This window comes from Perca flavescens, chromosome 7 (assembly GCF_004354835.1).
Source record: "Perca flavescens isolate YP-PL-M2 chromosome 7, PFLA_1.0, whole genome shotgun sequence".
Taxonomy (NCBI): Eukaryota; Metazoa; Chordata; class Actinopteri; order Perciformes; family Percidae; genus Perca; species Perca flavescens.
This window is the reverse complement of record NC_041337.1, coordinates 13,551,251-13,575,167: the sequence shown is the minus strand read 5'-3', so window position 1 is coordinate 13,575,167 and position 23,917 is coordinate 13,551,251. Positions and strand designations below refer to the sequence as shown.

The 23,917-nt window shown below is 42.0% G+C and overlaps 1 protein-coding gene across 1 annotated transcript in view; it reads right to left on the bottom strand.

Annotated features, from left to right (window-relative positions):
- LOC114558067 (cadherin-4) overlaps positions 1-23,917 on the bottom strand; it is a 246,031-nt gene that overhangs the window by 44,701 nt on the left and 177,413 nt on the right. Inside the window, exon 6 of the mRNA XM_028581788.1 lies at positions 4,087-4,242. Coding sequence (XP_028437589.1) covers positions 4,087-4,242 — 156 coding nt within the window. The remainder of the gene's footprint in view (positions 1-4,086; positions 4,243-23,917) is intronic.

Genomic DNA, 23,917 nt, shown 5'->3' with positions numbered 1-23,917 from the left:
CACGCCCTAATTCAATAACAGCGAGTCAGAGATTACCGCCATGTTTAAAGAAGGCAAAATGTAATTCTGGGTCCACATTAAAGTAATTATCTTGAAAGGCAGGGGGAGAAAACAGACCGTACCATGTAGCGCTCAGCATTTGGCAAAGAGGCAGCATCCTGATAGATATAACAGCAGACCCAGAAGCAACAAGGTGCATTCTTTTGAGGAAATAAAAGTGGAAACCTTTATTTCCTCAAAAGAATGCATCTTGTTGAATGGCTGGTTTTGAATTTCAGACTGCTCATTCTTTTGAAATAAAAGGCACTAGACCGTAACTTGGTTCTGTCCTTGCGTGAAATATGAAGCAAACAAAAGAAAAAGAATAAAGTCCAATTCTAACTTTGTGTGGGTTCTAGCTTTCCAGGATGATGTTGCTCAGTAAATATAATTATCCCTGCTTTTTAATTTTTTTATTCTTGGATTGAAGATGTTCATGTTTCATAAAGTACAGCGTAATTGCTTAACAGCATCTAGTGTGAGAGGCCTTTAATTGAAGTGCAAAGCTTTCTTTCATCTGTTACACTTACATCTTTACCTTATCTCATTTCTTATTCTCGTTTCTCCCTGAAATTTGTTTTCCACATCAACTAATGTTTTTCCTCTCCAACAAACATGGAGTTTGACTTAAGCAGCCTCTGCCTTTCTTAGCAAATCACCTCATTGATTGGAGTTTCTCTCGGGGTATAAATCTGCTCAGCTCCTACTATAAGGTTGGGATTGCCAGCTTACCAGGACTGTAAATCAAGACTATGTTCCCATATGAATACAGGGATAGCGGGAGGTACAAGGACAGAGAAACCCAGAGACCGAGAAAGTGATGAACCCATTGTGGTTGCTCACTACATCAAAGCCTTGGGACTCTCTTTCCACAGCAGCAGTTAGACTAGCGGAAAGATTAATTTAGGCAACAATACGACAAGTTACTACTTTTCTAAACTTTAAATGCACTCTGCTCAACTGTTTGACATTTCCATGCCTTGACCCGCATGCAAAGAACAAAGGTGAGAGGACAGGCATTGTGAGTTTGGCCATGCTTGCTGCACTGGGTCGTTTTTACATGACTGTTTATGTACAGGTAACCTGTGCTTTCTCGTTTTATTTCTGAGAAGTAGATGAAAAGATCGACACCACTCATGACTGCGTTACATATAAAGCTAGAGCCAGTAGGTGATAAGCTTAGCTTAGCATAATGATTGGAAGCAGGGGGAAACAGCTAGCCTGCCTCTGTCCAAAGTTCAAAAACTCTGTATACCAGCACCCCTAATTAAATCTTGGTTGGGTGCACTGACTTCCTGTCAATGCAGTTTTTGTTAGTTGCCTTGCAACCTCATTGTGTCAACAGGAATCCAGCACCTCCTAATAACCCACCCAACTTGTCGTTTTAACATTTTTGTTTGTATGTGGAAGATTTAGAGGTACTTATGGACAGAATTTTTTGAAAGCAGGCTAGATGTTTTCCCCTGCTTCCAATCATAGACTGTATATAAAGATGGACGTGTCTTCACTTCCTCCTCATTTGCCTCTCCTCACATGATTTTCTTGCGTCTATCCCATGCTTCCTCGGAAGGGAGGCACGTGGAGGAGCCGGTGAGGCAATTTAAGAACCTGGGATGCACCCCTATGCATCAACCCTTGCTTCCTTGGCTAAGCTAGCTTCATATTTAGTGTAAAGACAAGAGAGTGATATCAATCTTTTCATTTGTCTCTTGGCAAGAAAGCAAATAGGAACATCTCCTAAAATGTTGAACTGTTTCTTTAGCACACAGACATTAGAATTAGAGTGCGGATCAGGCCGCATTTTTCTGTCCGAACCCGGCCCAAGCCCGACAGGCATTAATATATTTATGTCCGAGCCCGATCTCGTTTTTTTCTCATACCAATGACACGTGTACGTTTGTTTGTGTGGAAAGCCCACTTTTATTAAGCAACTGTAGGAAGGCATTCGGAAATGTCAACAGATGAGCGCATCAGCGCACACGGGGCAACAAGCGCACATTAAAGCAACACGCCAACTTATTGGGAATTTATCTTATTCACCGTAACCCCCAGAGTTAGATAAGTCGATACATACCCTTCTCATCTCCGTGCGTGCTGTAACGCTGTCTGACGGCTCCAGCGGCATCAGGCCAGCACAGAACATGCAGGTGAATGGTTCCAGTAATCCTACTGCTCCGAATAAGTGACAAAATAACGCCAACATGTTCCTATTTACATGTTGTGATTTGTAGAGTCACAGCGTAACATGAGACACAGCCGTCTTCTATCCCTAAACAAACCAGGAACTATATTCTTAGGCGGAAGAAAATAGTACTTTGGCGGAGTGATATGCTCACAGCAAGCCTGTCTGAGAATATATTTCCCAGCTTGTTTATGGTTAGAAGATGGCTGTGTCTCATGTTACGTTGTTTTGTGTACATGCTGTGACTATACAAATCACAACATGTAAATAGGAACATGTTGGCGTTATTTTGTCACTTTTGTCACAATTTGGAGCAGTAGGATTACTGGAACCATTCACCTGCAGGATCTGTGCTAGGCTAGGCAAGGCAAGGCAGCTTTATTTGTATAGCACATTTCAGCAACAGGGCAATTCAAAGTGCTTTACATAAAACATTAAAGAGCAGTTAGGCTAAGCTAATACTGGAACCGTCAGACAGCGTTACAGCACGCACGGAGATGAGAAGGGTATGTATGGACTTGTCTTACTCTGGGGGTTATGGTGAATAAGCTACATTCCCAATAAGTCGGCGTGTTCCTTTAACACAGGCACGCACCTACATAATGAGCTTTTTTAAATTTACAATGTTCAATGCCTTATCGCGCTGATGTGACCGAGCCCAACCCAAACCCCAACATCATTTCTAAATATCTGTCCGAACCCGGCCCGGCTCGACGGGCTCTGTTCGGGCATCCATCCTCTAATGAGAATGACATTGATCTTTTCATCTCATTCTCAGAAAAAAGTAAATTAAGAGCATATCCCAACATTTTCACATCTTGCCACTCAATAAGTCATTTTTTCCTCTCGGTTACTGGCACCGCAGTTTAAAAGCTACAGTATGACAAAGGTAATGTGACCGGCAGAGAGCTTAATTATTAATGCACCCTCTGACTTATACTTCACTGCATCCAGATGCTTTGAACATAGCGCTGCCTTACCAATTTGAGTGAAAACGTGCAAATTGGTAATTCCATCATCATTGTGCACTAAACATTTAATTGTTCTTCACAGTGATCAAAGTACAAGAACACACAAACACAACTCTTCAAGGAAATGTTTGTAGTTGCTGTGTTGCAATGTATTTGAGGCTTAATGTAATATTGCATTGCAATATTCTTATGTAATGTTTACTGAATGGATTGAATTCAATTATTTTCAAAGCAGATTTTTTTTTCTCCATATGTTAGAAGAGAAATATATACCAAATAATGAAAGAATAAATCAAATCTAAAACAACTGTCTGTTATCTCATGCATATTTAAGTGGTAAGTAAATACTGCAAGATACTGCAATACTACTACATGAGAGGGCTTTTATAGATACTTTTTATTAGCTTTTTTTATTAGTTTTTACACTGTTCACACAGAACGGCACAAACATATATTAATAAAATAAAATTAATATTTCTATAGCTTATATACAGTATTTATTTCTCTTCTGTGAGCTTTACTGTACTTATTCCTCTCATTCTATATATATATATAAATATATATATATATATATATATATATATATATATATATATATATATATATATATATATATATATATATATACACACACACACACACACACACACACACACACATTTATTTTTTTCTTGCAATTATCTGTCAGTCAGTTGTATTATATTATTCATTCTATTATAAGAGAGGGCCTTTTTATAACGTAGAACTAGGGCATAGGTATAGGGGCATATGTGTTGAAGGGTTAACTTTATGTGTGTGTGTGTGTGTGTGTGTGTGTGTGTGTGTGTGTGTGCGTGCGTGCGTGCGCATGTGTGTGTATGTGAGAGATAGAGAGAGAAAGTTAGACACACTCACATGGTAAGAAGAGCGATGTTCTCGATCAAGAGGTTTGGTGACGAACATCTTTCCAAGCACGGGGTCGATATTGAACACCTCATTGGGTGGTTGATCTGCTCCCACCCCAGTGATGCTGTATCGGATCGAGATGTCCTTGTCCTGGTCTGAACGAATCTGCATCACAACAAACAGAGAGGAACAGTCAATCAATCAATCAATCAATCAAGTGTTTATTTAAAGTCTCATACTGTGTTTCACCAAGACTTTATTCCTCTCTTGCACTGAGGAAACTAAACTCAAAGTTATCCCAGCTGACCTACACCTATTGGTGCAATTTGTGCTGTGGGGCGTTCATTATTCATGGACCGGTTTGGGATATACAGCCCTTGAGTTTAATAATTTTGTCCTTTCACAACCTCAGAAATCTGATATTGCATATTATTCACTGGAAACATGCACACAGACGCACAGATGCACAGGGCACGCACCCTTGCACACACACACACAAACATACATTCATCACAGTTTGGCATTTCTAGCTACCACACACTCAAGGATTTCATTAGTGCTGCCGCAGGGAGCGCTATGCATTCTGTTTGGTAGAATTGGACTGCTTCAAAAGAGAGATTTAAATTCAATATTTCGGGGAGGGAAAAGATGAAATCAACATATATTTACTGTTAACTGACAGTCAGGTAGTGATTTATTAAGGTTTGCGGGGCCAAGCTTGGAGTACAGACGTGCTGAACAAAAAGACAATTACATTGGAAAGTGAGGTTGTAATTGTTGTGTAATTAGGGAAGCAACAACATGCAATACAACAAACTAATTTAGAGCGGAAGCAGAATGTTCTTTAAGAAATTGGCCTGCTTATGCTAGTTCAGCTTTTCTTTCCTGATAGACAGCTAATAGGTGCATTAAGTGCACTGCTAGGCCTGTGATTTGGACTGAAATTATGTCTAATTGGGACTCATTTGGAGGAGTTTTTCAATTTAGTGCCCAAATAGAGTCCAACCCTACAAGCATCCCATTTCTGTCCATTAACTACATGACAACCCGTGAACATCAGCGGGTGTATCAAAATGACTCAATCATACACTTACTCCAGTATGCGGGTGCACACACACACACACACACACACACACACACACACACACACACACACACACACACACACACACACACACACACACACACACACACACACACACACACACACACACACACACACACAAAGACAGAGGAATGGCCAACCTTTTTCTTCTAATCAATGACTACTTCAGTGTAGAGTCTGAGTGCATCACAAGAGTAAGACTGTCCAAGGTTGTCTCCATCTTTCACCACTCGGGGAACCAATTTAGCCACACTTTTGACACACTAGGAATTTTGCCCTTCTGAGAAAATAGCTGGAGCAACTAACAAGGACAGGAAACGGACATACAGTATAAGACAGGTGTCATCCTGACTCTTCCTACTGGTGAAATAAAAACCTGTCACCCTCACCGACAATGCCATTATCACTATTTTCCTCCGCTTCATCAGCCTCAACATTATCATCAACTCTCCATTAGAAAAATATTGTTTAGGTGTGTCTTTCTAATCAAACAAATGTGATCAGTTATAGACACCTTCCCTGTAAGAATGCAAGATGAGGTGTCATAACATCCCACTAATGCTATTTGTACATGTCTGTATGTGGGTTTTCTTTGGGGAATAGGGGGAGAAGAACGTCAGAGTGCTCTGCACACATCTGAGCGAATTACTGCTGACAGAAAAGATAAAGTGCAGGCATCAACTGCAATTACTACAAAGAAACTCTACTCGTTAAACACCAACAAACTAACAAATATCCACCCAGCAGCTCCGTAAAACTCTCACTGTACCTCCATTACCCTCCTCTATAGGAAAAGCAAAGAGACTGCAGCACACTGACTATCTACTTTTCCTGTCGCATTAGAAAATACAAGCAATTATTACACATCCCTCTGCCAAACTGTCTGCCCCTCTCATTGATCCCCTTTTTCTCCTCCCCTCTCCTTGTCTCTCTCCTTTTCTCTGCCCTCCCTTCTCCTTTCCAACTCCTTCTCTCTCATCTCCACTCCTCCCCTTCCTTCTCATCTCTCCCCTTCGCTGGTCTCTCATCACTCTCTTTCTTTCTTTCTTTCTGCGCTTCAGGTCTCCATGGGGACAGAAGCCATGCATGAAAAATGAAATTACTTCAATCCGTTGGCCTTGGCAGTGGAGTATAAATCCTCACCAGTTAGGAAGTGATAGCTCTCCACAATTTCATTTGGGTTTTCCCCGCCTCCCTGATTTCCCACCCGTTTTCCAAGTCATGCTGCTTGGTGGGGGGATTCGGCTGCACATTTCCGCAGCCATTCTAGCCAATTAGCTCACCCTCCCACAACGTTCATGTAAAACTGTTGAGGGATGGCGCCAGAATCCTTTTCCTCATCTGTTTCTACCAAACATTTGTGCGTGGGTATACATATGCATGTATGTACTGTATGTAATAAATACCATGCATATATACATGATTATACATTAACAGATCCAATAATGGATTTTAGCTAGCTGTCGTTGCATGTTATCATTCTCCTCCTTTTATCAGTGAATGTTGCGTCAGGCAGGATGTAATTTCAATGGTGAGCAGCTCTCGCTATCCTTCTGCTATTTTAGCTTCAGAAAGATAGGGAATGTGTTGAAAAAGCCAAGCATGAGATGAGCAAAAAGAGCTTCTTATAACTGCATGACTGTAGTACTTTTTATATCCTTTAATGAAAAGAGGGAAACTCTCTCTCTACACCCTACACTGCTATCTAGCACCTCACACAATACCACACAGTCACACTCACATGCACATCAAATCTCTCCACTGGGTCATAAATAACAAATTTATTTTCAGTGCCAATTATAATAAAAATCCGTTTTTCAGTTTTTTCTTTCTTTGTATTTTTTTTGTTCCTTCTAATTTTTCTACCATTGTCTTGATACTGTGTATATGTGTATATAAAGAGAGAGTGGAGAAGAAGCGCTCAACTGAGAGAGAGAGATTGATAGTGAGAGAAAGAGAGAGAGGCAGCGAGAGAGAGAGAGAGAGAGAGAGAGAGAGAGAGAGAGAGAGAGAGAGAGAGAGAGCGCCATGACTGTATCATCCGGCATCAGAAACCAGACACTGTCTAAATGACCTATTTGTCGACGGATCAAAGCAATTCCCTTCATTACTGACAACTTGTCTGGTTCTTAAGGAGATCTTATCAGTGAGCTTAGCTCCCTTCTGCCAGGCAAAACTGAATCAAATGAGAAATTATCATGGCACCAGGTCTTCAGGGAAAACAGAGAAGAGGAGATGAAGAGAGGGGAATGAATAACACAGAAGCGCCGTTCTACCACCACTGTTACTGGGGAGCAGAGGAATTAATTCTCACTTAAAAATGCATGTTAACTAACACTTTAAAATGTATCAAACTACTACTACTTAAGATATATGACTGCACTGCTGGTTGTAGATATACATATTTTAATAATATGATGATGATATAGCTTCAAATGAAATTAATCCAAATTGCAAGTATTGAGTGTGACGGAGTGTAATGCAATATAATAAATATTTATATTTAATCCACCCCCATAACGTTACATGGGGGTAGAAACAATACTTATAAACATAAGGCTATCCAATGAAGCTCCAACATAATCTACAGTACAACCTCAAAATGATCAGAGATGAAGAACATTCTAACAGAGTAAACTAAAACACAGGGAATTATCACCCGCATCTGCAGTTCTCCTAAAGCCAGTTTTGGTTTTCAGACCGCAACTTTACTGGTTTGGTTCACTTTTACTACCCTACTGGCATCATTGTTTCAAGTGAAAAAGTTCTACAATCCCACTGTACACTACCTGCCCAGCACCAAATGACAGACACATATGACGACCAGCTGGTGAACATAGGGGAGCATTTAGCAGCTAAAAAGAGATATTTCTGTCAGGAGTTGGTGGAGACCAAAAACAGGAGACTGAATATTTGGCTTTCACATGGCTGGCCTGCGCGGTAACAAACTGCCTTCAGTCACATTTCAATTAAAGGAGGCACCAGAAGGGAAGCAGGTTTAACATGGCGTTCTGCTGTAAATAAGCATGACCTCTTTTAAGGCACAATTTGTTTATTTTCCTTTGCTTTATATTTTCTCATTTTTGGGGGGAGTAAATAAAAAAACATCCTTAAAAATATCTAAAACCCTGTGCCTACCTGCTCGGTCCCTACTATAACCTGAGATACTCGATTTATTCTGGTTTGTGTTGGCTGGCTCTATTTTTTAAGGTGTTTCAAGTTCAGACTCGGGCAATGACGGACATTTCTGCTTTGTGTGAAACCAGAGTGTTCCTTAGCATATTACCATTGCACTTGTTTGCCTTTCAGCCCACGCAACTCTCACCATGGCAGATTAGGAGAGAAGGTGTTATATGTAAACAAAGGGGAGGAACATGGAGAGGCTCAGGGCTCCAGTATGCTCCATTCGAAATAATTTTCACAGACACTGTCTATGCCGGCATACTCACTGTGTTTTGCAGGTATTTGACAATACAGAAAAAAGGAAATAAAACAAGAATATTTCAAAGTTAGAACTGACCTGGTACTGTTTCAACAAAAACACTGAAGGAGATGATATGTTTGTAATCTAAACCAAGCAAGGAGATAGAATGGAGAGATTATTGTATTAGTGATGGAAGAGGAGGCGAATGTGTGCCAGCCAGATTGATTATCTCACAAAAGTTTCATTTAACACCCATTCATCAATCAATCATGTTAAAAACCAGCCCATCTCACTGACAAAACAGTAGTCATGGAACCGTTAGCTCCGTGTTAAAACCAGTGCATTAGAAAAGTATTTCAAACATGATGTATTGGTGTATTCTGTATTTTACTTTGGTCCACAATTCAAAGATGATAACTACTTTGCTCTATGCTACATTTCTATATTCTACATTTGATTAACAGTACCTTAATCTGCAGGCCTACCTGACAGATGCATGCTTGCATATGATAAGGTGTTTTTTTTTTCTTTTTCTTTAGTGAGCCGGTGCATAGGTACAGCCATTATATAACAGGTCAGTATTATAATTGAGCTTTCCTATTCTTGGATGCTTTTGAAGTACAGGTATGTATAATTGAAGATAACCTGCAGTTTAGCATGTAGAGAAAACTGCAATTACCATATGCATTGCTGTAATGTTCTTGGGGCATTGCGGGTGAAAAGCAATTACTATAGAAATGATACAGTCTCGGTACTTCAGATCCTTGTGCATTCAGAAAGTTTGTTCAGAGGTTGAGTTTTTTATTTCCACAATTTCCTCAAGAAATCAAGGGATAAAAGGAAATGTGTTTATATTTGGAATGATGACCTCAGCTAAGCTTTCTTCAACAGCCTTGATGCTCATGGCTATTTTGTTTTTACATAGTCCATTTTACTGAAGCACATGACATAAGAGATATGCATAAGATGTGGCTGACAGTGGTTTCAACATTGGCCACATGTTATATTACTGTTCTTGCCAGAGAGGAGTGCAAACAGAAACCACAGCAAGACTCATCTAAAAAAAATAATGTGAGAAAGTCATTTCCTAAAATCCCTTTGGATTTGGTTACTGAAACCTTCAATTGCAAAAACATTAAAAGGGAGGTGTCCTTTGAACTTGAATCACCCTGCAGCTCTTTGCATTATATCTTCCAGAGAGCTTTAATGATTGGTAGACTGCCACTGTAAAGCTTTGTTTGAAAATAAAACCCCTCCAGTTTTAGATGAATGAATAATTTTTACTGTAAGGTTATCTTCCTAGGCTACATTATGACATATATATTCAGCATATACGTATACTACGTATATATATACACGCAGTATATATTCATCCTTTATTTGTTCAAGGGGGAGTTTTACTAAGAGCAATGCTCTCTTTTACAGGACACACTCACATTCACACAGTTACACATTCTCACCTGGAAGCTGTCCAGTCCAACCACAGTCTAATCTGTTGACCACTAGGCAGCTCCAATGGAGCACTCAGGTTTATTAGCCTTGCTCAAGGGCACCTCACTGGTGGTAATGAGTGAGGGCTGCTTTTCACTTTGATCACCCACATTTATCCTGCCAGTCCGGGGGATTGAACCTTCCGGTCACAAGCTCACATCTTTAACGTTTAGGTCATCACTGCCCAAAATATATATATATATATATATATATATATATATATATATATATATATATGTGACAAATGCAAATTGTGAGAACAAAACAAATTCACACAAAAAACAGGGCCATGAGATTGAGAAAAAAGTATGCCTATCTGGCTTATGCATGTCATACACAAACATAAAAAGAAACACACACATACACACACACACAAACACGAGGCCTGTCATGAGAGTGCCAATTAAGTGCGCTGTAGTGTGCTGCTGGTACAGAGAACAAAACTGGTTCAGTGAGCAGTAGGACAGCAGAAACAGTCACTTGCAGACAGGAAAGTCACAGCAAACCCCTAAAGAGCTGAACCAGGGCCTTTTACGGCTCTAAAGCCCAACAAACAGGGATAGCGACTCCAAACACAAATGCACACAGGAACAAACAGAAATATGTTTCTTCAACAGTACAGTATAGCCTAAAAGACATGCAAGAAATACAGATATTGGCCAACAGGTCACAAACAAAGTGGTTAATTCTAAAGAGAAAGAGCCTCTCCAAGAGAAAGGTTTTTAGGTGGCATTGCATATCACATGCACACGCCATCTGTCAAATGAACTCTGGTGCACGCACAAAGATAAAGACACCCTGTGTGCTTTGCTGAGAGTCAGCAAAGTGTCTGCATTAAAAGCTTTCCTGTGGCCTTTTCAAAACATAGACTTTTGCTCAGGCTTTGATGTTGAGCATTGTATCTCTTCAAAAGGTAGCACAGGATTGATGTTGAGTATCTAAGTCTGAAGTTGGGTTTTTCAAAAATGCTTACCAACTTAAACATAAAACAGAAACTGCATAACATCTTGTATTCATTAGCTGGCAAGGATTGCATGGACCCTGCGTGAACAGACACACCTGCAGCTATGTGTTTAAGAAAGAGAGTGCCCATTAAGCCTATTAAATTTGTGAGAACAATGTACATCCACCCTAATGTTCTATGCTAGTGGTGTGGCTCTAGGCATGGCAATGTCAGTCTGTTGGTGGTCGGTCCACCACTTTGATCCAGACTGAAATATCTCCGAAATTATTGAATGGTTTGCTATGAAGTTTTGTACATTTGTGGTCCCTATCCCCTGAGCTACTATGGGGTTGTTACGCTTTTGATTGAAATGTCTCAACAAGTCAGGATTGATTACAATGAACAATACAATAACATCAGACTGACCCTCGTTGTCCTGCTTGAATCCAAAATACTTCCACACCACTGAATGCGGGCCTTTTTTCGGAACGAGTTTGGTTTGAAACTGAGTGGTTGGCTGATTCTCGTCACTAGTACCTGGGTTTTCATCAATATCCATTTGGTTTATTTCCGAACTATCGCACTCGCTCGACGAGTGAAACGCGTGACTAAAAGGCGCTTTGTCATAGGCTGAGGGTGAAGCCCTGAACTTTGTGAGGGCTGTCCTACCAAAGTAAAGGCTGAAAATGCCCCCCAAAAATTTTATTGTGAACAGGGTGACTCAAGATCGCGATTTTATAACGATTTATCTAGCAGACCTATCTCTGATGCAACGAAACAGACGTTAGAGGTAACAGAAGCATCGCTGCCTGTCACACTAGGAAACACGGTTACACTTTACTTGAAGGTATCTACAGAAGAGTGACATGACACTGTCATGAACACATGACACAGTCATGACACATGAACTCTAACCCTAACCCTAACTCTAACCTTAACCCTAACCCTAACTTGTTACGAACATCATGTCCCTCTCACAATTAGTTGTAAGTGGTGATCTCTAATTTTTCATTCAGTGCTATTGTCAGGTAAGTATTTTGATTTGTCATCTTTTGTGTTAATTGCTAATTAGTGAATGCTGGTATGCTAACATGCTAAACTAAGTTGGTGAACATGGTAAACGGTATTCATGCTAAACATCGGCATGTAGGTTGCTCTGCTTAGCTGGTGCGACCGTGTGTGAATTCTAGTGCCTTGTGTGTTGGTATCAGATGCCGAGGGCAGTGACAAAGCGTCGGTATTTGAAGAATTGGGAATGGTCCGTTAGAGCCATGTGTAGGCAATCTCAGCCCACTTGTTTTCAGTTTCGATTACAGCACATTTAACTCTACTGCCACACAGCTCCCTGATATGTATGGACAGGCTTATGTCATTGCTTTTGAAAAGTTCAATTTTACCGATCTGCAGTAAAACGCAAAAATGTCATTTTCAGAATTACAGAGACAGAGAGGACGGAGGGTCAAACGGATGCGTTTTCAGATTCATCTGGCTTATTGGTCCATGTGATAGTGTGACAGAACGAAATGGAGAGATAGTGAGCTTTTGTGTCATTTGAATGAGAGTCAGAACTGACGCAGGTGAGATTATTAAAAGACCTTCCTTCACATTAGTGAAAATAACATTGGGTAATGGAAGTTAAGCAGTAAATGACTTTTCCAATTATTGCAGTGTGAAAGGAGTCTGGCGTAATAGTGCAGGCTTATGGCAAATTAGAGGTGCTATTCTCCCTGGAGGTAACAATGGAATGACTCGCCCTGTTCACTCTCCTCTTCTAGGCAGGGAGAATGAAAATAAGGCAGCCATTGTAGTGGCAAACAAAGAGCGCCACACCCCTTAGCTTTGGCTTAGCAGGGTTAGAGTGTGAGGGCTACCACCCACGATCCCACCATTCCCCCTCTCTCTCTCCGTCAATTTCTCTCTCTCTCTCTCTCTCTCTCTCTCTCTCTCTCTCTGTCACTCTCTTTCATTACAAAATTGATTAAATTGTGAAATCGGGAGTGTGATGGATGCATGAATGACTTCCCCAGTCGCTCCCCGAGGCTTTGACAAGGACAATATCAAGGACCCCCTGTTACTCCACTTTCCTTCCTCATGCCTTCATCCTGAGGAAACCCAATCTTGGTAATTAGAGGAAAGAGTGTTGGAGACTTGTAGGAGAGAGAGGGGTGACAGTGGCATGGAATCTGCTGCTATTGCAGATTCCACCCCCCCCCCCCACACACACACACACACACACACACACACACACACACACACACACACACACACACACTTTTGTACTGTCCACCTTTCAAACACCACTATCTCCCTCTCCTCCCCATCCCCTACCTTCTTTGTCTTCTTCTCACTTTCTAAATCCATCAAGCAGCAGTGAAGGGGAAAAATGCAGACTAGAGGGAAAATGGAGGGAAGAAAGAGTGACGAGAGTGCAAGGGGAAAAAATTAAACTGTGAATTGGATGCATCAGCAAAATTCTGTGGCAGAGCATGAGTCCCTTTTAGCTGGAAACGTGATGTTTAGGGGAAGTTGCCAGGACTTGTTTGACACGACATCCGTTTGGCAGGACGGATCTATACTGTGAGAAAGAGGAGTTTCCCCCCCTAAACGAGACATGGGTGACCCATGTGTGATCCCATGCTGCTGGGGAAAAATGGTCTCAAACTGTCTTTTTCAATTTAGTCAGTTACATCATTGCAAGGACACATTTCCAGTGGTAACAGGCAGCTGGAGGGCTGTTTGAATAGAAAAGCATACAGAGCATTTCTTTCAACCAACAGGGGACAAATATTTCGAGGGATCAAGAGGTAAACAGATGTATAAGAACCCAGATGTATGTCAAAGGAAAAATCAAAGGAGGAAAGGTATTCAGGTAGAGGCGGGAGCAGTGTGTGCACATTTGAGGTTGACTGGAAGCCTGACAAAATGGGCTGCTCCCTGCCAAGTATGCCTCTGCCAAGCACAGGCAGAAACTGAAGAGGGGCTGGACCTTGCCATGTTGCTGCTGGGTGTTTTGAAAAGTTGCACATTCACGTGTACATGCATGCAAACACAAGACAAACTCACACACTGAAACACATACACACACACACACACACACACACACACACGGCTGCAGCCTCTAAGTGTGTTTCAGAATGTTTCCAAGGATGTTCTAGCTCCCACTATCCAAGCGAGGGATTCTGCTTGGCAAACTCCACCTTAGCAAGAGTCCAGCTGTCATGTTGACAAATGAACCTTGGAAGAGTGAAGAGGTGTGCGTGTCTGCGTGTGTATGTGTGTGTGTGTGCGTTTATGTTCGTGGAGCCATGCATCTGTGTCTGTGTGGATTTACGCCTTTGGATTTTTGCTCCAGCACAAGCGTGTGCATCATAAGGATGACACACAGATGGCTGGTGTACATGTGGTTTTTGCTTTTTTTTACAAAAGCAGCTGGCCTGTCATTCCTTGATTGATACAGATCAAAAAAGGGACCAGAGCCAGCTGAGGTCAGTTTCTGGGAACCTGTCTCTATTCCCGGAAGTCATCATGAAAACATTGCTGAAAATCTTGAAATCAACCAGCCTCCCCAGCCGCTTGGCTTGACGCTGAGTCCTCTTTAAAAAGTGACACTGACTACATAGCAACCAAACCAAATCACCCTATATAAAGAAGCGTTTTGCACAGCCTCAGATGAACCATAATGGTTTCCACTGTATGCCGTGAAGCCAGGCGCTGTGCAAAGAGTGATGCATCACTCGGGTTTTATGAGCAAAGTGGGATGCTAAAGCTTTTATAGAGCGTTAGGAGGAAATGTTCTTTTCTCCTGAAAATGAAAAGCAAATAAAAATGTGTAAAGCAGCATCAGGGAGTATTGGCCAGAAATACTCATAAGAAAGAAGCAATGAGAAACCTGCAGAGTAAAAGGACAAGTTATAAAATACCAGCAACTTTTTATGTAGTGCTAAACGGTTTATCTTAAGAGCTGTTTCATCTTGAGATGCTGTAAAGAATTTCATTGCAGTGAGGAATTTTATTACATACGTGCACTGTGGTGATGTATCCATGTAGCAGATCTTCATGTGTGTGTGTATGTGTAAATACAAAAACATGATCACCCCATGACAGTATCCATTATACTTGCATGAAAAGATTCTGACTGAGGCATTTCATTTTAAATGACAAATAGCATCAGATTATTCTGGTGCAGGCCTCGATTTTGATTTTACCTCCAGGAAAGAAAAGAGCCAAAGAGAGGAAAATAGAAAAAATACAAGCACATTAAGTGAGATTAGAATTTTACAATACAGGACTTGCATCCAAAAGCGCCTCAATTCAATTCAATCTCATGCCGAAGTACTTTTCCTGTTGGCAATTACTCTTTTCTTTCATTTGCTCTAAATGCTGTTGCTTTGTGTTGAATCAAATTTGATTCTGTTTGGTCCGTCTCTCAGGCAAACGTTACTGAAGCGTGGTGGGAGGAAAGTATTACCTGATGGGAAAAATGCCATGCCTACATCTCTTTCTTCTTTTCCGTCTGTCTGTCTGTCTGTCTGTCTGTCTGTCTGTCTGTCTGTTTGATATGCCTGCATGATTTCCTCCGTATCTACTTCTTTGCTCTACAGTCATCCTGTCCCTCTGTCTGTCTGACTGCCAACCCGTCTGTCGACCTGTCCTTTCTATTTGACCGACCTTGTCTCATATCACCGGCAATCACTGCCACCCTCAAGCCCTCCCGTTTCATCACTGGTCCCCACCTCCCTGAGTCCCCCTCCGAATATCTTTTTTCCAATTTCACTGCACATTATTTTTTCATGTCTTTAGAGGAAAAGAGATTCTTGGCTCTCCTTCATAATGATCCACAGGGTCACCGAGGCCAACCTCCAGGGGACGAGACAGGGGCTGTTTGTTAAGCTGTTATTTATCTGGTACATAAAGTCCTCCTCATCTTCTATTAAAGAGCCCAGAACTGTTGCCCTTGACTCACACATAACTCTTGTGTCTTTTGGTGATATGACTTACTGTTTAATTTAACACCAACTGAACCCAGGGGGGAGCCCGCCTGGTGCTGCCTGATGTCATATCAGAGAGAATTTCAGAGAGAAATCTGTGAACATGTGTGTGCTTATCTCTCCATGTGTGTGTGTGTGTGTGTGTGTGTGTGTGTGCTGTCTGTGCCTGTATGAGTGAGTGGGTGGCTGAGGCAGATTTTTTTGTTCTTTGTTTTGTTACTGTAAAGCCTTAGTGGTAGCAGCAACGGCTGGAAATCTTTCTCTTTGAAAAAAATAACGAATAGTTGAAAAACGATAGCTGAGTATGCCGGATGAACATGTTAATCAGGACTTCATGCCACTAATTTTAAAATAATGAGATATTAAACAGTGAAAATTACATTTCAGTCTCACTTCCCTGAACCCAACAGGGAACCAAGAGCAAATGCTCCTGACAAATATATGAATGTAGTAACAATTTGTTTTCCTCGTCAATACCAGGAGATTGTAGGCGACCCCATTTCCTGGGAATGATAAATGTAATTACACTGATCTTACTAATATTAGAGGAAAGGAAATTAAGTCCATGAGGTATTTGTTATATGCCAAGACCAGACTTTTCTTAGTGGAAAAAAAGTGGATCGTTGAATCAGAACTAGGCATACAGAAACTGAGCTGTCGAAGAATCCATGAAGCTATCCCCTTCCTATTTCATGATTGCCCTCGATCACCTCCTTGCGTGAGATACTCAGGTCCTCACCTCTTCTCTCTCAGTATCCCGCTATGCAGAAGATGGTCAAATCGCTTTTATGTTCAAATGTTTCATTAATGATCTGACTTCTCAAAAAAGACAGGAGAGAGCTTGTTCCTCCATCACAAAGACTCCATTAGCAAAAGTAACAATGTAAAGCACTCAACTTTTTCTGGCGTTTTACTCCTGCCATCATAAGTCAGGCCTGGCTATCCTGCTTCACCATAGCTGTTTTTTCTTTTCTTTTTTAAACTTGTGCATGAATAGAACAGGTAAACAGGCATTTTCTGCCTTTATTTTTGACAGGACAGATAAAGAGAGGGGGAATGACACGCAGCAAAGGGCCGCAGGTCGAAGTGCGAACCTCTCCACATGGGCGCCTGCTCTACCAACAGGGCTATCTGGGCTCCCGTAATATCTTTTTTTGAGATAAATGTGTTATTTGATTGTGAACAAGACTAAGATTTTACAGCCGTGTGAGGCTGCACTGAAGCACAGTGGTGCATTGAGCTTAATACAACAAATCTCAGTTTAGCGGTTACTATGAATAATATGTCATTATTTTTGCAGGTATTCAGTTATAAGCCAAAGTACTAGATACATTTACTTTTTGATCTAATAGTGGTGCAACTGGAAATGTTGAGGTTCTATTTAAGTTATTACAAGACATCCTAAGGGGTTTGTGAATGTCCATACAACATTTCATGGCAATCAAGCCAATAGTTGTAGATATATTTAACTAAAATCCCAAAATATCAACATGCTGGTGGAGCAAGAGCAAAAGTCAGGAGAGCAAATCAGCAGAGTCAGCAGGTTAGTGGCTAAAATAGTGGTTCTACTGACTAACATTGCCACCCATAGAGCAGAGGCGCTAGCATGGCTTAAAAAAAGAGGATCAGTGTGTATATTAGCCAAACGATTAGCAATGTCTCCAAACAGGGGCTGTTTGTGCTGGAAGGAAACTCGCAGCTGGGGTTTAGAAAGGAAATACCTTGTGTGAATTCTTCAAGAGGGGAAATCAAAGAAAAAGCCAACTAGCCAAGATGTGTTATGAGATGCTGACCCGACTGTTTGCACTCTTCCCCCAGAGTGGACCAAGGTCTCTCATTCCTTCTTCCCTCCCTCTTCATACTCTACAGGAGGTCCACCCATATCTGAAAGAAGTTTATTGTTTCTTTCTGTTCTTACCCGGCTTAATAGAGTTTATGTAGTGTGTGTGTGTGTGTGTGTGCATGCGTGCGTACGTGAGTGTGCAAAGTCAGCGTATGTGTGTTGAAGTTGTACGCATGCCAAGAAAAGGACCTTCGCAGTGCACAAGAACATCGAAAGAATACAAGACAAAACGTAGCCCCGAACGAAATATGCTTGAATACATATACAGCAGAGCACATCCTGTACAGCTCATGTGTTTGATAGACTTAGTGTAACCACAAATTTCAGTGTTTTCACAGCCTGAATTTATTCAGCCCAGAAAATGTTCTGTGCAGTTCAACATTAGTAAAGCATTCCATATGGGCAGCAATGTGGTTTCCTAGTGACTGAGCTCTGGATTGGACTGTGATCCTTAAATACTCACATCCCTGTGTTTCACCATCCTGCGGTTTCTCTGGTGGACTAGGTTAAAAAAAAAAAAAAAAAAAAAAAAAAAAAAAAAAGATGGAATCCTGTTTTTCTGACTTAGCTTTTGCTTCTCTTTGTTCAGGGATAAAGCAGAAATGCGACCAAACAAAACCCCAAACAATGAGCATATACAAAGAAAACAACGTGGCACTTGAGATTTACTGATCCTTTGTTTGCCGCCTGTGTATGACAAGTAATTTCTCCCTGCATCGTGTATGCATGTGTATGTTTGTTTGTGATTGAGTGTGTGTGTGTGTGTGTGTGTGTGTGTGTGTGCGAGTGTGTGTGTGTGTGTGTGTGTGTGTGTGTGTGTGTGTGTGTGTGAGCGTACATCTCAGCAGGAGCGAGTGGAAAAGGAGGAAGTGGGCAGGCTAGATCAGTGCAGTGCTGGTGTTGGCCGGGTGGTGGCTGGTTCAAGGGAAGAGGCCGTGAACAGCAGTTCTCCGGGAAGCCTATCAGACCTAAACACAAACACAGACGTGCCTCTATTTTAATCTCGGTATATCTAATCCTGGTCCAGCCCGGCATGCCATCTCTCGTTCCTTTTCCTTTCTTTCTGTTGCTTTCTCGTGTTGCTTTCTCTATCACACCCGCTCAAGTCTTTGTCCCCACTGAAATTCTCCAATGCAATCAACCCCAGCTCACTTGTACAGTATGGTGCTTTGTGTTCCTCCTTCCCTTTCAGATTGTTTGTCTTTTTTGTATGTCTTTCTGGTGTTTTTGTTGTTGCCGTGTCTGTCAGTGAAGCGGAGCAGTCATTAATCACTGGTAAATGTACTCAGAGGAGAAAGCAGACACCTCAGGGAAGGTTCTCTCATTCTGCTCAGAAAACGCTTTTCTCAACGTGCTCCACGGAGAGAGATGAAGAAACTGGAGCACAGGTGCTGCAGCGAGTACAGTAAACACAACCAGATGCACTGCAACACACATCGAATCAGATAAAAATGTCCGTATTTTGCGTACCGTTTAAAATGCACGCTCCTTTTTCTTAGACATATTTTGAAATTACTGATACAAATGACTTTTCGAAAGTGCAGGATATCATATAAACCTCTTTCTTTTCATATCAGTCAATAAATGGCTTTAGACAAATACCCATTTATTTGGCTTATTGCTCCTGTAGCTGCTGTTTCTCTCTATGGTATTGCTGTCAATATAATGTCCTGTGATTATTCAGGGGTGCAGCCACACTTTATCGGAATATCTGGCTTTTCTGTCTAAAGGACAGCTGGCAGACAAAGAAGACAGACATAAAAGAAAAATGTTCTTCCAAAGAAATATTACCCAATAAAATGTTTTCACATCCCTTGTTCCGGCTTTTAAAATGGATGTCTTCTCTCTCAAAATAATATCTGTGTTAGACAAACATTAAACTATTAACCAGAGCAGAGTAAGTTTAGAAGTGAATCAACAACAGGTTTCAGAAGAGAAGAGAGGCTGAAAAGAAGAGAAGAAGAGGACAAGTACAAAAATGATGTAATTGGTGAACAATTGGAAGAAAAAAAATAGAGAGGAATGAATGAAAAGAGGCTAATGCTGTGAGAAATGATTTTGTATATACTAGGGTGACCAGATTTCCGGGACACTTTGCCGTAGTGCCGTAGTGCTTGTGCACGCACATGCTTATTAACGTGAACACGTGCCAGCCAAGGTCAGACATATAAACATTTTTTCCTGTTGAATTAACAAAATTGCAGCAACAGCCTTTTTCAGTTTAGTGTGACATTTATGTTGAGATTTTTTCTAAAAAAGATTTTTTGAAGTATTATTTATTCCAATAACACCAAACTAATTAAAATTATTTATAAAAATCTTTGAGTATTAAACACTTCATTTCCTGCATTCTGGTTTTTATGCACCTATTTCTACTTTTTTCTGAATCAATGTATGCTGCAAATATCTTTATGTGAAGAGAAACACAGATTACAATCCAAACATAAAAACATAATGGAATATATTAAGTATATATAAGTAAGTATCTCAGGTATTCTGTATTGCTTTCATCTATTTATTCTCCTTTGGATCGACTTTTCTCCTGTTTTCCGTCTTTTGTTGGGGAAGAAACCTCCTTAAATGTGCATATGACAATTATTCACCTCAATGATACATTAATTCATTTTTATTTATTAATAAACCCCTGGATAGCAATACTTCAGATGTTGGAGCAAGATTTCTGCTCATGTTCTTTGTGCACATTCAAAATATATCTGTGTTCTCTGTGATTTGGAGGAGTTGCGATATTTTGTGAAAAATAAAGTTATAATAGGCTATTACAAGAATAAAGTCACTTTATTTCAGAAAATAATCTACCTGCACCATAGTCTGCTGTGCATTAAGTGATTGCTGTTGATGGCATCAATGAATTAGACTGATTTGACTATGATTCCTCCGAAAACCTTCCACCTTTCACAGCTTCACAACCTCACATAGAGACAGTTGCTAGGTGATAGCAACAAATACAGCATGGTCAGACCCTGCACTTGCCCCTTCTGTTCGCCTCGGAAAAATAAACTGGACAAAGATACATTCGGGGCTACACTCAAAACATTCAGGGCTGAAGCCCCGGCAAAATCGGCTGCTCCTGGTGTAAACCGGGACATTTTAGCGTTCCGACAGGCTTTTGTCGGGACTCGGGACAAGCAATTCAAAATCAGGCCTGTCCCGGTCAAACCGTATATATACTAGTATATACTGCAGATGTCTAGATACCTATACTAGCCAGTCCCATGTGAGGGAAAGCTATGTAACTAGAAATGCTTCAAGTGACATGCTTCTTAGCCTAAAAGGAACTGTTTAACATTTTAGGAAATTTGCTTATTCACGGTCTTGTCAAAAGCTAAATGAGAAAATTAATACCACTGTCATATCTGCCCATTAAATATGAAGCTACAGCCAAGAGACAGCTAGCCTAGCTTAACATGATGACAGAATAACAGAGGGAAAACAGCTAGCTTGGCCCTGCTCAAAGGTAACACAATCTGTCTACCAGTCTTACTATAGCATGCAGACGTAATGAACACAATATATTATATCATACCAATTCAGGTCTCTCTACACGTTTATGTGTATTAATAGTCACATACAGTGGTGCTATGACCTCATCTGCACCAAATTTTTTTTTTTAAAGATTAAAGATAATTTTTTGGGCTTCTCCGCCTTTAATTTTTGACAGGACAGCTAGGTGAGAAAGGGGAGACAGAGGGGGAAGACATGCAGGAAATTGTCACAGGTCAGATTCAAACCCTGGACCTCTGCGTCGAGGCATAAACCTCTTCAGTACATGTGCGCCTGCTCTGCCCACTGAACCAACCCAGCCACCTGCACCAACAACTTTGACTGACCAAAACAACTCTCTCTCTCTCTCTCTCTCTCTCTCTCCGTTATTCAGTGAACAGTACAATAAAAAAGGCATTTTACTGGACCAACATTTAGTCACACCCTGTCTTGCTCCTTGGCTAAATTGTTGTTTCATCAGGGTTTTGTAAATTTTTCTGCTGACGGCTGTTCTAATAGAGGGTTAAGGGAGTTGGGTGGTGGTGGGGGGAGGAAGGGGTTGGTTACGTTGAGTCTTTATTTACCCGAGCAGAAGAAATCAATGCGTCTTTGCCACAGGAGAAGTGTGTGGATCAATGGAAGGTTTCAAAAAGCCTCTGTGAAAAATCAATGTCCCTTACATGCTATTGATGGCTGTTTGGCTGCAGAAGAAAGAGAACGACAAAGAACACCTGTTTATTGTGAAAAATTACTCCCCCCATTCTTTGTTTTAGTGCTTCTGGATCTTTTTGTCTCTTTGTTTTCTCTAGAACAGTCTCGTGTTTGTTTCCTTAACATGGCTTTCTTTGAAATACTTTCGTTTTGGTATTTTTGTTAAGTTATGTACCACTCCGTGAACCATCACCTTATCGTGGTGGAGAGGTTTGTGTGTCTCTGTGAACCTGAGGGCTGTGTTGTCTGGAGCTGTGTGCTCCTGGTAGGGTCTCCCAAAGCAAAGTGGTCTCAGGTGAGGGGCCAGACAAAGAATGGTTCAAAAACCCCAATGGATAAACGAGGTAGAGATGGAGTGACCCTGCCCGGAGGAAGCCCGGGGCCCCCGTCTGGAGCCAGGCCCAGATGGTGGGCTCGTCGGTGAGCGCCTGGTGGCCGGGTTTGCCACGGAGCCCGGCCGGGCACAGCCCGAAAAAGCTACGTGGCTCCCATCTCTCCAACCCATGGGCCCACCACCTGTGGGAGGAGCCGCTGGGGTCGGGTGCATTGTCACACGGGTGGCAGTGAAGGTCAGGGGCCTCGACGGACCAGACCCGGGCAGCAGACGCTGGCTCTGGGGACGTGGAACGTCACCTCTCTGTGGGGGAAGGAGCCGGAACTGGTGCGGGAGGTGGAGCGCTACCGGTTAGATCTGGTGGGGCTTACCTCTACGCATAGTCTCGGTTCTGGAACCATACTTCTGGATAGGGGTTGGACTCTTTTCTTCTCCGGAGTTGCCCATGGTGTGAGGCGCCGGGCGGGTGTGGGGATACTCACAAGCCCCCGGCTGAGCGCCACTACGTTGGAGTTTACCCCGGTGGACGAGAGGGTCGCCTCCCTACGCCTGCGGGTTGTGGGGGGGAAAACTCTGACTGTTGTTTGTGCATATGCACCAAACAGGAGTTCGGAGTATTCGGCCTTCTTGGAGACCTTGACTGGAGTCCTGCATGGGGCTCCCGAACGACCTCCCAGATCTAAACCAGAGTGGTTGTTTGTTGTTGGACTTCTGTGCTAGTCATGGATTGTCTATAACAAACACCATGTTCGAACATAGGGATGCTCATAAGTGTACTTGGTACCAGAGCACCCTAGGCCAAAGGTCAATGATCGATTTTATAATCGTTTCATCTGATCTGAGGCCGTGTGTTTTGGACACTCGGGTGAAGAGAGGGGCGGAGCTGTCAACTGATCACCATCTGGTGGTGAGTTGGGTCAGGGGGTGTGGGAAGACTCTGGACAGACCTGGTAAGCCCAAACGGGTAGTGCGGGTAAATTGGGAACGTATGGATGAGGCCCCTGTCCGACAGACTTTCAACTCACACCTCCGGCGGAGCTTTTCGTGCATCCCTGTGGAGGCTGGGGGCATTGAACCCGAGTGGACAATGTTCAAAGTTTCCCTTGCTGAAGCTGTGGCGAGGAGCTTCCAAGGGGAACCATCCAAGCTGTGTACAGTAAGGATGGGACACGGTTGACCTCAACTGAGGAGGTAATAGCGCGGTGGAAGGAGCACTTTGAGGAACTCCTGAATCCGATTAATACGCCCTCTATGTTAGAGGCAGAGCTGGAGGATGATGGGGGATCATTGTCAATTTCCCAGGCGGAGGTCACTGATGTAGTCAAACAACTCCACAGTGGCAAAGCCCCAGGGATTGATGAGATCCGTCCAGAAATGCTCAAGGCTCTGGGTGTGGAGGGGCTGTCCTGGTTGACACGCCTCTTCAACATTGCGTGGAAGTCTGGGACGGTGCCAAAGGAGTGGCAGACCGGGGTGGTGGTTCCCCTTTTTAAAAAGGGG